This window comes from Poecilia latipinna, unplaced genomic scaffold (genome assembly GCF_001443285.1).
Source record: "Poecilia latipinna isolate Pla-1442-1.1 unplaced genomic scaffold, P_latipinna-1.0 Scaffold1617, whole genome shotgun sequence".
Taxonomy (NCBI): Eukaryota; Metazoa; Chordata; class Actinopteri; order Cyprinodontiformes; family Poeciliidae; genus Poecilia; species Poecilia latipinna.
Window position 1 is genome coordinate 71,809 of NW_015114233.1, and position 14,836 is coordinate 86,644.

At 36.5% G+C, this 14,836-nt stretch overlaps 1 protein-coding gene across 1 annotated transcript in view; it reads left to right on the forward strand.

The window, feature by feature from the left end:
- Positions 1-8,437, forward strand: part of sae1 (SUMO1 activating enzyme subunit 1) — a 16,561-nt gene extending 8,124 nt beyond the window's left edge. The window contains exons 4-9 of the mRNA XM_015059274.1: positions 148-293; positions 762-861; positions 1,371-1,476; positions 6,388-6,532; positions 6,790-6,859; positions 8,159-8,437. Coding sequence (XP_014914760.1) covers positions 148-293; positions 762-861; positions 1,371-1,476; positions 6,388-6,532; positions 6,790-6,859; positions 8,159-8,251 — 660 coding nt within the window. The 3' untranslated portion in view covers positions 8,252-8,437. The remainder of the gene's footprint in view (positions 1-147; positions 294-761; positions 862-1,370; positions 1,477-6,387; positions 6,533-6,789; positions 6,860-8,158) is intronic.
- Positions 8,438-14,836: the final 6,399 nt, after the last annotated feature.

Sequence of the window (14,836 nt, forward strand, 5' to 3'; positions counted from 1 at the left end):
TTTTTATGGACTGAACTCGGACAAAATAAATGACTGACATTTTATTCTGAACATCTACTATTAGGATAAAATACATAACTAAAATAATCTTTTCAGGACTTTAATCTCATATTTTTTCCTGATCCAATCAGCTACTTTTCTCCCCAGGTGTGTCTCACAGGTTGCTCCAGAGACCTGATGGTGCGCGTCGACCAGCTCTGCTCTCAGCACAACATCAAGGTGTTCTGTGGCGACGTCTATGGTTACTATGGTTACATGTTCTGTAACCTGGGACAGGAGCACAACTATGTGGAGTGAGTTCACCTGCACTCACCTGGGTGCTGATTGCTCAGTGGCATTAATCACAGGTTCTGCTTGAACAACTGTAGAGAAATATTAAACATTTTATGACAACATTCTCGCTGGATTACTGATTTAAAAATAGATTTTTCCTAAATTTACCTTTTTATTAATATAAGAAATATTACTCATTATTTTTTTTTATTTTTAACAGCAATGCTTATTATAGCATTGCTGTTAAAATTATAAATTAAAATAAATAATTTTATTTATTTACTGCTATTGTTAACAATAATACTAACTAGATTTAATATTTTATTTTGATTATTTTAACAATAATACTAATATTATTAATGTTCTGTAATTACTGATTATATTTATTAATAATAATAATTAATTATAAATAAAATATTTATTTTATTAAACATTTTTTCTGTTGTCTTCCATTTCCTGTTAAACTGAAGAAACTGTTCTTGTTTCAGGGAGAAACCCAAACTAGTGAAGCCGTCGTCCGACTCCAGCGACGGTCCGGAAGCTAAGAAAGCTAAAGTCGACCCGAATGAGACCACCATGGTGAAAAAGGTACAGTACTCAGAGCCATGGTTTATTTACAAATCACATTTTATCTTTTCACATTGGTGATGTTTAACATTATCGTTTATAAAAATTAAATTTTTATGTCGAAAACAATGTTTTTTTCTATTTATGTCAATAAAGATCTGGTTTGTTGTATGTAGATGTTTTTATTTGAGGTAACGCAAATGTATTCCTTTACTCAAGTTAAAAAAACTATCGCAGTAATTCAAAAGGGAAAATAAAATCTCTCTGGTTTGTCAAAAAAGTCCCAATGAGTAAAATCTCAGACTTGTTGCTAAGAGATTCAACTTTAATTTTTTAGTTGCCAAAGGACTCTTTGGTAAAATATTGATTTATTTTTATTTACAGGCATCAGTTTAGCCAGAGATTACTGCTTGTAATCAATGTGTTTCTTGCTAAAACTGCTCTGATTAGGATTTTTTCAGGCATTTTTGTTCCTTTCTTTCTTGTTTTCAATTCAATTCAAATAATTTTTATTATTTCTCGTCAACCAGACGGCCAGTTTCTGCACGCTGAAGGCGGCTCTGGAGGTTGACTGGACCAGTGAGAAGGCCAAGGCCAGCCTGAAGCGAACGCCTGTTGACTACTTCCTGCTTCATGGTACGTATGTAATATAATTTCTTATATTTATGACATTTTAAATTAAAATCAAACCTGTAATTTACCTTATTGCTGCTTAAAGTGACTGCAGTTATGCACAGGGTTAATTTCTGTGAAGCTCCTCTTTTCCTGAACCTTGACCTCATATTGTGGAAAATATGATGCATAGAGGAATGCAATTTCCATTGTAAAATATGAAATGGATGGGTTTTTCTTAGCTGATATTCATCCACACGTGAAGGAGGAAGAGTTTTAATGTCACCAAGGACGACAGGAGGGTCTAAAGAAAGTACCGAAAACTGAAACTGAAAATGTGGGTGACTCTCCAGCAGCCATGATGCCCAAATCTTTGTTCCACTCTGACAGTTTGTAGATTATCACCTCAGCTTTGATGGAAAACTTCACATTTGAATCAGCGTTTCTCAGGAGAAAGACTGTTTGCTCTGACAAATAACCACATGTTTGTAGTTTCTGGATGTTTTTGACAGAGTTCTATCTTTCATCTTCCTGTTTTTCTCGTTCTTGTCCCTCTCGTCACCTGGCGCTCGCGGTGTCCCCGTGCACAGCGTGCTAGTTTCCATCACAGGCCGTCCATGGCCAGTCATGTGCACTGAGCGTAGGGCAGCCCGACTCCCACGCTGCAACACAGTAAACCTCACCTGGAGCTGGATTTAAACTGCTTCTTAGAATAATTCAGCAGAAATGATCATTTTACAAATAATCTCAGGCTTTCGGGTCCATTTTCCCCCCATAATGCAACTAAAAGAAAACGTCTTTTTTCTTTTCCTAATCAAAAATATCAATTTAGTGAACCCCCTAGTTTTAGTTAACAAAAACTCACAAAATAACAATTGAATCTGAAAAAATATTTTTAACTGAAATAAAATTTTTGTGGGTCGCATTTTTTAAATTTTTTTAACTGAACTGAAACGCGCTGAATTCCACAGCACATCTACATGTTAAGTTGTCATAGTCAAGCTAGCATAACTGACCTACTTCCCTCTTTCTCACCATTTTCTTTCTCAATTAAAACTTTTTCTTGACCTTATTTAGTTGTTGTAGTGTTGACAATTAGTGGCACGTTAAGCGTTTTTTTAGCATTTAACGAGTTACATTGGCAACATTTAACAGCTAAAAGATATGGTAGTCATTATTGGCGAGCAGCTCTTTGCGTCCAGCAGATAGTTACTAGTCCGAACAAGGTGACAGCCAAAGTCTGGAGGAAAACACCAGAGTCAGTTGGTTGTTAGTTTAATAAGTTCTGTTGAATATTCATTACCTAATCGATGTTTACATAATCACAATACTTTGACCTTTTTCAATTCTGCACTTAAAAATTCTTCATAATTCATGTTATGTATCATTTCTGTTGTTTTTTTTTTTGTTTATTTTGGATATTTAAAATGTATTCCAGTCCCAGTGTTAAATGTTGATTAGAATTTAAAGTTTATTGTTGCTTGAAAATGGTCTCAAAATGACAATATTATCGTTTATCGTGATAACTTATGGGACAATTTATCATCCAGCAAAATTTATCGTGACAGGCCTAAATTCTGTTACATTATTTTTTAGAATTTATTCTGCTTTATAGAAAGAATTAAATGTAAAAACTGATTGAAAATAAAACATTAACTTATCCAAACCAGGGTTACGCTCTCAGGTAATTATTTTAGCTCCTAAAGTTTGATGATATCCACCTACATTTGCCGCCTCGCCCTGTTTTCACATCACTGCACCTCAGAAGAGTTTTCAGCAGTGGAAACATGAGTTGTTGTTATTTAGTGGAGGGGAGACAGGAAGCGCTGTTATTATTCCTTCTGTGTTTCTATAATTGGAGCGAGCAGTTGTTGTTTTGGGCGACCAATGAGGAAGTGGCTCTTCCTCTGTTGTAACTGTTTCCTGTCTCACTAGGAACAGTCGGCTGATCTGAACTGCAGGCTGGGTGTGTGCGTGTGCGTTTTGGGCTTTTTTTTTTAATTAGTCTGATTTCTTTTTTTTTTTTTTTTTCAAATACGTTTTTTGTTTATTTTTATTTCCTATCCTGCAGCTTAAAGAGTCTCTGATCGGCTGACCAGGAGAAGAAAATTAAAATTTCTTTTAAACTAGAAACAAAAAAGGAGTTGATTTCAATTCAATCCTAATACCAACACAAAATGACCCACAACCTATTTTTCCAATAACAATTTTATAACAAATTATTGTTATAAAGTTCAGAATTTGGATTTGTATTGCATAAATATTTTTACGGTTTATAATTTGTTTTTGTTAAATGATTTAATTTAGGTACGCATGTTTAGGCTTGTCAATAACAAATTTTTTTCTGGATGATAAATTTTCCCAGAAATTATTGCGATAAACGATAACATTGTTTTAAGACCATTTTTAGCTAATATAATGAAAATGACATAATAATGCAAGAGCATTCTATCAAAAATCAATAAACTTTAATTTCCAAACATTTGGCCAGTTTTGTGGAGGTTCAGATGGATCTGGACAATAAATCAATCACACTATCAATCGCAATAGACACGTGATCAATATCAGTAGATATTACAGCTGATAGAATATTCAATAATTTCAGTGAACTTTGATCACTGATAGCTTAGCTATGAGAGTTTAGCAGCTTAAGCTCTCACAGCTAAGCTAAGCTAGGTTAGCTGGATCAACTAACTGTCTTATTCTTTGGTTGCTTAGCAACAACCTGCTGAGTAAGAAGCAGCTTCAAGTTTCCCTCTGCCCCCCCCCCCCCACTTTCGGTTACCTAGCAACAGCCTGAAGATTATCAGCAGTTACACTTCATAACTGCTTAAAAAGAAAAAAAACGACGGAGTGAAGTGAAAACTGGATGAAACGGGGAAGGTTTGACACAATGTCAGATATTTACAACAAAAAGCGTATTAATAATGATCAGTATCGACTGATATGAAACGCTTTTATTGTGATAAGTTCTTCAGTTACATCCTCCAGTCCTAGGTTATATATGATCTGCTTCCCTGTTGTGAGGCTCCATTTAACCCCAGATGTTGTGAAATAATTCCACATCAGAAGCTTACAAACCCATAGAATAAGAAATAAAATCTTTTTTTTTTCAGCCACTTTAATCCAAGTTGACCAAATGTCAAAAGTTTCCTTTTTTAAACTGTAGAAATTCAAATTCTACAATAACTCTGAAGAATTTGAATTAATGAGTAAGAACAACATTTAATTTCCCTTTGGGATCAATAAAGTATTTTTTATTTGAATTTGAAGTCATTTGATCTGAGCTGTAAATTAAACCAGTGGGATGAAAAAATGGTGTCCATTGTTTTTGTTGTAGATCCAGTTTTATGTGTGTCACTGCTGCTGTGTGGGCTGAGAGATACAATCATATTTCCACTTATGCTGATGATATTATATTGTGTTATGAAATTGTATTTGATTTCCTGTCAAAGCTGAATGTGATGCCATTTGTGCCAGACTTTTAACTTTCTTCTTGTAGAGTTTCTCATAAAAGGGCAGAACAGAAGTGTGAAAATGATTCATTGCCACTTGTGTGTGTGTGTGTGTGTGTGTGTGTGTGTGTGTGTGGTGGAAATGGCCGTGGGAGGACTCCACATCCTCATGTGGTTGAACTTAATGGACGAGCCGGAAACATGTGGGCGAGGTGCTGATGTCTGCGCACACAGAGCCGTCTGAAATATTGCTCATAAAGAGCACAATTCAGATTTCTTTCTCTCTCTTTTTTTTTTAATCTGTCAGAGGATGAACTAACACTTCCTTCCTGAATTTGTGCAGCAGGGGTGTTTGTCTCAGCAGGAGCATGCTTTTAATTTTATGTGGGGGAAACGTGGGCCAAATCGGATGAAATGGTCGATGGTGCAACCGCATTCAGATTCTTATCCTCTCTCAAAGGGAGCAGCAGCGAATTTCCACGCAATGATAATTCAACGGCATGATGAAATTACAAATGGCAGCAAAGCAACAGATTATCTGGAAAACATTGCCTTTGTCCAAACCTTTTGTCACATTGGTCAAATTCGTAGACTCAAAAGTGGCGAACCAAACCAAAAAACAAACAAACAAATAAGTAAAGTAAATAAAGTAGCCTGATATCTATTCTGGATCCAAAACATGAAAGGGTTTTTAGGGCCACTGTAGTTAGAAAACAAGGAGAAAATTTCAGCCAGAAGAAATTTTCCACAAAACTGGGACATTTTCAAAAGAAAAGTTTTGACATTTGAAATTAGGAAATTTCCAAGTCTGTTTGTAGAAAACTTCTGATATTAATCTAAAAATGAAAGAAGAAAAATTTCCTTCTGCAATGTCCCTAATACGCTGTAGCAGATCTGACAGGTTTGCTGTATTAAAATTATTAAAAGAAAGGCGTCTAGTTTTCAGTTTCTTTTGCTCGACTGAATACATTTATTTTCAGTAATAAGAACATGATTTGGGTCACTTTGTTTCAAAATGTTTGCTATATTTAGCCAAGTTTAAGAAAGACTAAAAGCTGATTTGGCTTCCAGTAAAAGACTCTGGATTGATTTGGTTTTACTTTTGTTAAAACTCAGTTATAAGAAAACAAAAACTTTCAGTTCAATTCAGAACTACTTTGAGTTACAAATTGTTGTTGTAACTCATCAATTTAAATTCTGCAGTTTTGCAATTTGGTGTTGTACTTCATATTTTCCTGTGTAGGAAAATGAAGTTGATAATAAGTTTCACCCTGGTTACAGATTTAAAGTTTTCATCTGCATCTACAGGCCAGGTTTGTATAATTTTTGAATTGCAGTTGGGGGCCGCACAAAATCAGAGCAAGGGCCACAAATGGCCCCGGGGCCGCGCTTTGGACACCAGTCAGTCAGATGGTTGAAACTTGAGTTTCCAGTTTCTGAACTGCTGCTTGTTTCCTTTTCATGTATTCTGTCCATCCAGTTCTGTTGAAGTTTCGCACAGACAAAGGTCGTGACCCCGACCCCAAGGCGTGTGCAGAGGACAGCCGGCTGCTGAAGCAGATCAAAGACGACGTGCTGGAGGCCATGGGGCTGAGCGGCGACCTGCTCGCCGACGACTTCATCAGGTGGCTTCCATTTCACAGGGACAACATCTAGGAAAGTTTTCTACAGTCTGGTTGATTTATCATGTCTTTGTTAGAATCAGATTAATGTTCGTTTGTTTTTTGTTTTTACCGCAGGGTATTAGGGCCATATTAAGAGAAAATGAAAAAATATTACACGAATAAAGTTGTACATAAATAATAAAAAAACAGGATATTTGGGGATCCAGTTTTCTGCCTGAACTGCAACCTGAACTCGTTGCTGCTCTGTTTGTCCTCAGCTACTGTTTCTCAGAGATGTCTCCGGTTTGCGCCGTCGTGGGAGGAGTTCTGGGGCAGGAGGTGGTCAAGGTGAGAAACCGTGTTTCAGGTGAAGCGCTCAGTACTTACCTCATCAGGTAATAATAACGCTCACCAACGTCCTGCACAAACCAAAACAGGCAACATCTAGTAAAGTTTTCTACAATCTTCCATGTTTTGGTTGATTTCTCGTGTTTTTGTTCATCAGATTTAATTTTCCTTTGCAGTTTTTTGTTTTTACGATGGAGTGTTAGGCCCATATTAACACTCCATATGGACCTAGTATGAGTTTTAGGCCCATACTTGTAAAAGTATCACAGCAATAAAGTCAGAGTGCAAGAATAAAGTCATATGTTTATAGTTGAAATAATTCAAGAATAAAGTCGTACGAAAATTATGAGAAAGTCTAAATATTTTGAGAATAGCTGTAAGAAAATATTTGTAACATTTCAAGAATGTCTTAATATTATGAGAAATTGTAATTTTATAAGAATTATTTTACGAGACTCGTGTTACAGGGTTCCCCCCTGTGTATTATAAGCCTGGCGGGCCACCAGACTTTACTTATGCCCCCACCAGGCTTAACATTGCTCATTTATTTTTTTTAATTTTATTTGTTTTTCTGTTACATGTTGGCATTTTTGAAGACTTTATAGCTGGTGTTCAATAACACATAATTATCAAGTAATATTTTCAAATTTCCTGTCAACTTTAAGGATCTTTAACTCCAAAACACTGCGGGCTGCAAGATGAATGACTGCGGAGCGCCCCAACCACCGGGCTTAGCAAGTTTTCTGGGGGAAACCTTGGTGATATTATGAGAATAAAGCTGCAATATGTTGAGAATAATATTGCGACAAAGTCGTAGCGTTACGAGAATAAAGTAAAATTCCTCCTATCTGCACAGCATCTAGAAGCAGAGGGAATAACTGTCTAAATATTCAATGATTTAACCAAATCATTAAATATAGATATAAATATAAATAGACGATATTATTAACTCCAGGAATGTTTTTTTCTGGATCAGAAACATATAATTTTGTTTTGGTGCTGATATAATCATGGGTTCATGTTTGGGTTTCAGCTTCTTGCTCTCACTCACCGGTTGAATACTTCTGAGCCGAAGCCTTGAGAAAACGGCTCTGAACATTTTCCTTCCAATAAATCAGGCTTTTATTGAAATGTTCTGCTCCAATTCTGTTTAGTTCAGCTGCTTTTTTCCACATTCTCACATTCTGTTTGTTTGAAAGGAAAACATGAAACATTTTGTGATTTTTATCGCCAGATTTATTCTCAATCTGTTCACCTGAAATAATAAAAATAACTCTCTGCTGTCGTCTTTCTCTGCAGGCTCTTTCTCAAAGAGACGCTCCTCATCGTAACTTCTTCTTCTTCGACGGTCGTAAAGGCAACGGCGTGGTCGACTACTTCGGACCGAACTGAAGACGCAGGTCGACCTTTGACCTCGGAACGGTTTTAACGCAAACCCAGGCTCTACATACCAGGTTCTATTTGTCCCACCTGGGACACCGTCAGCTACACCATAAACACAAAATAAGTTTAGCAGTTTTCTTTTCTTGTCACAACTGTTGTGTTTTTTACATTTGCTAATAAAACGATGTAAACAAATCTGTTTGCCTGTTTTTTTTCTTATTTAATACAATCTGAACCTTTATTGTTAGTAGTGAGAACTTCTATAAAACTAGTTTTTTGTTTTGCAATTTGATCACAAGACTTATAAAGAAGATCAATTTTACCATAAATCGTAACAGCATTTCTTAGAGAAAACCAAATGGACCATAATTCACCAGCTTTGTTGAAGTGCTGCAGAAATTAACGAACAGAGAGTAACTGATAAAGGTGGATATACAAGCTACTTGATCTTTGATTGCATTTGTTTTTATGTCGTTAGATTTTGTCTCACTTTTTGATCAGTAATGAATCTGGTAGTAACATGTAAACACCCACACTGTAGAAACACAAACTCTTACCACATATTTTTATCTAGACTCTATTGTAAATATCTTAGTACACTTGAAATAAGGACAACTAACTCATAAGTAACATATCTTGCTGAAAAATTACTTGTTAGCTATGCATTATTTCAATTGTATTAAGATATTTGTACTAGAAATTTTACTAAAATACTGGGGGTACACTGCAAAAACTAAATCTTGCCATGTATTTTTCTTGGAGTTTTTTGTGCAAATGTCTTGGTGTACTTGATAAAAGACAAAACTAACAAGTAATATTTCAGCAAGATATAGGAGTTTGTGTTGGGTAAATAATGAAAAAGTAATGAAAAAGTGCTGGTTCAGCTGGTAGAATATTGCACTGCGCTGTTACCTAGCAACTCCAGCCAAGCCCAGCCCGTAACCTAGCAACTCAGTTCTAGTTCTCCTGGCAGATTATTTCACTTATGGGAAGAGAAATAATCTGCCAGCAGAACTAGCAGTTTTCCATAAATATTAAGGAATTATTTACTTGAAACAAGCTCATATTTCTTACAGAAAAATTACTTGTCAATCAGGTTTGTCTTATTTTAAGTGTACTAAGATGAAACTAGAGAAAAATTACTTGAAGATTTAGTGTTTTTGCAGTGCAGTGTGTGGATGGTCATGGTTCTGCAGGTTGGGGTGAAGTCTGAGCTGAAGCGTTTCCTATCGCCTCAACTCCACGGTCCCACCTTGGCTCCTGGGTAGTTCAACCTGCTTTAACCTGACAACGTGAGTCTGAATGGAAAAAATGACACTCATGTTGTTGCAGATTAACTCCAGGCAGCTGATTGCTGCCATAGCTCTGATGCCATTTACCAAATGACTAAATTACTCCAAAACAACCTGAAGATCACCACTTAGGTTCATATCACACTGTGCAGATATTTTCTAAGCATTTAAGTGCTTAGTACCATAGCTAAATCTGATAAAGGGCTGGTCAGTAGAAATTCTAAAAGTAGAATGGGAGCTCCCAGTTTTAGTCAGTGAGGCGGACACCTTCTCGACTTTTAAGACCACACTGCAAACACATGAAATCTTGCCAGGTAATTTTATTCTAGTTTGTAGCACAAATGTCTTAGTGTAGGTGAAATAAGATAAAACTAATAAACTTTTCAGGAGGTTCTTGTTTTAAGTAAATAATTCCTTAATATTGGTGGAAAACTGCTAATTCTATTGGCAAATTATTTCACTTATAACAAGACATTTTTCCCATAAGTTAAATAATCTGCCAGTGGGACTAGAACTGGGTTGCTAGGTTACGGCCTGGGCTTGGCTGGGGTTGCTAGGCAACGGCGCAGTGGAATATTCTACCAGTGGAACTAGAACTTTTTCACCAATATTAAGAAATCATTGACTCATAAAAAGAGTCAGTGATTCTTGCAGAAAACTTTCTTGTGAGTTAGTTTTGTCAGTAACACTTTTTGAAGGATTGTGCATAAAACTGACATGACACTGTCATAAACACCACACAACGCCTGTTATGAACATGAAGAAGTCTTTATGAATGTTTGTGACTGTTGTCATGAAGTGTAGGTAAATAATGACACTTTTATGAAAAGTTGCTTTAATGGTTAAATTAAAAGTCAATTCAAAGTGCCATTTTTGCATTAAAGTGTCATTATTTATAAAAAAAAAAAACCTCACAAAGTTGCAGTGACTAAAAATTAAAAAAACTAGGAGGTCCTCCACGCCAAATCCAATATTATGCCCAAACATAAGAAATGCAGAGGAAATGACTCAACTTCAACTACTAATCTATAAAAGCTTAGAAGATATTCTAAATCAGTGAAGCTCCTTTTCCTGCTGTATTGATATTCTGCCCACAATCTTCATTAAGAAAGTTCTACCTGTCACAATAAATCAACTAATCGCGTAATAAATTAAAATGAGCTCAATAATTTCCATTTGCTTGAGAATTGTGTTGCTATCTAAATTTTTTAAGTGATGCTGTGCTTTTATATTGAAAAGCCACGATTTTGAAAATATCTGCAAATATTAGACACAGTATAAAGTAGTTCTCATGACCTTTTTGATGCAAAAGTCCCAACTGCTGGTTTTCTCTATTTTCCAACTCTGAGCCTCATTATAATTTGAAGGGCAAAATTTGTACTGGTGACGGGCCTCGTCATTGCATCCAATCTGATTCAAATAGTAAACTTGTCCCTCTCATCAGGTGTTTTCCCCCAGCAGTTATCAAACCATTGATTAAAAAAGGACTATCTGGACAAATCACTACTGCATAATTATAGGCCATCCTCCAACCTTCAGTTCATCAACAAAAATATTACATAGTTCCCACAAATCTGAACCGGAAGTGATCCTCGCCATCTTAGTAGGTCAGTGCAGCACAAAGCAGAAAGAACCATGGCTTCCAGACCAACAGAAAGTAAAGTTTATTGAATATATCGACAAAATGACTGCTGTTGGGATCGACCCGTATGAGACGGATAATGAAAACATGTCAGACAATGTGGACTGCTGCCGATCTCCTACTGTGACATGTAGTTTACTACTTGGTGAACACGAAGAGTCTGAACAACATGGAGGAGCTTCACGGCCTGAACTCCATGCAATCAGGGTTTAAACGGATTTGTAATGGCTAGTAGCTAATATAAGTACTAATAATTATAATTTATTTATTTTAGTATTACACAGAGGTGGGTAGAGCACTCAAAAATCATAATCGTATATTGTTTATAAGTTGTATAGAAACAAGGCGAGAGCCAGTTTCTAACCTTGTGACTTGCTTGTTGTCATAGCAACTGCCTGCCAAAATGTCTGTCGGTTACAGTTTGACGTCACATGAGAACAGCCGTTAAGCAGTCGCTCTGAGGTCTTTCAGTTCGGTTTCCATGGTTACCACAGCGCTGAGACTGGCCTCATTAAAGCGTTAAATTACATGATGCCATATTAAAAGTTAAAATGTCTGTGTTCCACTTGGACATTATTTCACTCATGACTAGAACTTTTTATTTACATAAAACAAACTCGTCTAACTGAAAAGTTACTTTCAACAATTTCAGTTGTTAGTTTTGATTTATTTCAAGTGAACTAAGAGATTTGCATTAGAAACTAGATGAAAAACACCAAGTAAAATGTGTTTTACAGTGTAAATCTTTGTAAAATGGCTGTTAAACTTTCTGATACGACTGGTAAGAAATATTACACTTTTACACAAAATGTTGGGGGTTTTTTAAACTGTACATTTACCACTTTTAACTTTTTCCTTTTTGATTTTATTGCAAAAAGAGCAAAGAATAAAACAGTACAAAGCAGAGTGTGCTTTAAACCTGAGGAAGAAGAGTAAAGGTTTATGGTTAAAAGCTAAGATAGTTTTTTCCATTACTCATGCTCATCTGATTGGCTCAGGGCTTTGCTCTTAGGAAAGTTTTGTTATTTACTTTCCATCTCAGAGGTTTGTGGTTGATAAAACACACAAAAGGGGCTTTTTAATGTTATCTGTGTTAACATGAGGACAGAGTTGACCTCTGCTCCTGTTCACTTCAATTCCTGTCTAATAAAACTAGCTTAATATTTCTCTAAAAGCAAACAGTATTCACTCGTCTGGTGAGGCTATAAAACGCAGTAAAGAACGAATTCTTGATCTAATATTTTTAGAAAAAAATGATTGTTTCAGGTTGTAAACAGGATACTCCAGTTTTTATTTCTTGTCTGTGATTCACCGGCTGGTCCTGTTACTGAGTCAACAGGCAGCTCTGGGAACCAGTATCCCCAGTTAAACCTCAGAATGAGCCAATCACACGGCTCCCCGGGGCAGAGCCAACGTTCTGATTGGCTGCAGCGGGAAGAGAGAGTGACCACGCAGCAGGGGCATCTGATTGGATTATAAGAAGAAGAAATAATAACTGGAAAACAACAGAGAATGAGAGCTATTCTGAGAGAGACTTGGGTTGAATTAAAGAAACCTGAAGTTTAATGTTGTCTGAACAAGTTTGTCTCCTAGCAGAAAAGAGTTTAGGAGTAATTAAGCAGACAGGATGAGCTTAAGGAGGGATTTTGTAATTAATCTCCTTTCCTAATCCCAGGAAATGAGCAGCGGTGCTCCGAACTGACTAATCGCTCCACTAGTTTTATTTCAGGTCTTGTTTTGGTTCTCAGCCGTAAACATGGAGCCAGATTGTGTGGTTTTTAGGTGAGCACCAATAAATCTACATACACTTTTTAAAGGTGTTTTTCCACCTGTTGGCAACCAAAGTGGCAACATTTGTTACATTTCCAGCTGCTAGGTTCGCTTTCTCACAAACAATTCAAACTAATTGAGCAACATGTTCCCCTCCTCACCTGTAGGGGCGCTGCAACAAAACCACTGAAGAAAACGACACAAAAACCTTGCTCATTTCACAAAATGTAAACAAAATGGAGTAGCGTCAGATTTTAGCGGCTATAGGATTTCTCTTTTGTTTTTGGCTGAAGAACATGAGCCATTACTCCCACGTGCTAGGCTAGCAAATTTGTTTTGGTTGTATTTACCCAGAATGCCCTGCACTGTAGTCCACTTCCTGCTTTTGGAGCGATCTCAAATCTGCTTGGTGTTCACACCAGAGTTCACTTCAGCCGAACCGACAGAAACGTTTAGTTGACCAGAGTTTGATTGCGCATTCACACTTCCCCAAGCTTACTGGACTTTCTAGACAAACGGACTGGAGTTGGATTAAAATGGACTAAACCAGCCTAATCAAACTCCAGTCCGTTGGTGTAGAAAGTCCAGCTTGTTTGGGGAGGCATGCATGTGTAATCAGACCAAAAAAGCTAACTCTGGTCTGCCTACAAACCTTGATCTTGTTTGAGTAGAATTGAACTCTGGTTCAGTTTGAATGTATTTGTGAACGCCAAGCGGACCAGAGACAGCTCTAAAAGCACGACATGGACCACAACGCAGACTGTAAGCGTCCACCCAACCACTGATGCTCAAGATGCTGCAGAGCTTCTATAAATCTGTTGTTCAGAGCGTCATCTAAAAAGGCTCAACAACCTGATAAAGAAGGCTGGTTCTGTTTTAGGGACAACTCTGGACTCTCTGAGTTGGTGGTGCATAACATGAAGAACATTATAGAAAACCATGAACCTTCAGAGACGCATAAAAATGGTTACAAAGTTGGCCTTCTGTCACCTGAACAACATTTCCAGGATTACAGAAAGAACGATCTAGAGAAACTCATCCATGCATTTATCTTTAGTCACAGTGTCTTAACACGTCTGCCTAAAAAACCAAACATGGAGAAGCAGCATTCAGCTTCTATGCACCGCAAATCTGGAACAAACTTCCAGGAAACTGCATTACAGCCAAGACACTGAGTTGCTTTAAAACACGGCTAAAACGCCACCTATTTAGAGCTGATTCGATTCATAGTAACTGGACATTGATCAAAGTATTTGATTATTTTTGATGAGAGCGTTTGACAAAATGTAATATTTACTACTTGTTTCATAATTGGTTACTGTTTTATGTTTTTTGATATAAAGCATTTTGAGCTGCATTGTTGCTGAAATGTGCTTTACAAATAAACTTGATATAAAACTCCCCACTATGATTAAAAGAAAAACACCAAACAAGATTTTTTTAAATTCTTATCTTTACTGTATAAAAAGGAAAAAGTACAAAATCCATGTAGAAATTTTACAATAGAAAAAAGCTGAAAAACGGCAAAATACAACTTTGTTTGTTCCACTGTTGGATAAACGGTATCAAATCAAGAAGTGCTCATTTTCTTTTCTTTTTTCTGTCTTATGATGAAATCTGATTTCAGGAAAAGAGCAGGCTTGGTCCATATCTAACAAACCCAACAAATGAGTGAGAAACGATGGATATTCCTGAATTAAAAGTTTAAATATTCCAGTAAACGTGAATCTGGAGTATGCTACAGTACATACATGAAACTTTTTAACCCGTTCAGAACTGGAAAGTCCAATTTACAGCAAAACCTGATTTATTTTCAGTCGTTTTTAAAGCTGCGACGCCTGATTTCTACCTCTTTGTCTTTTTCAGTACCTTTCAAAGCACACATCAAAG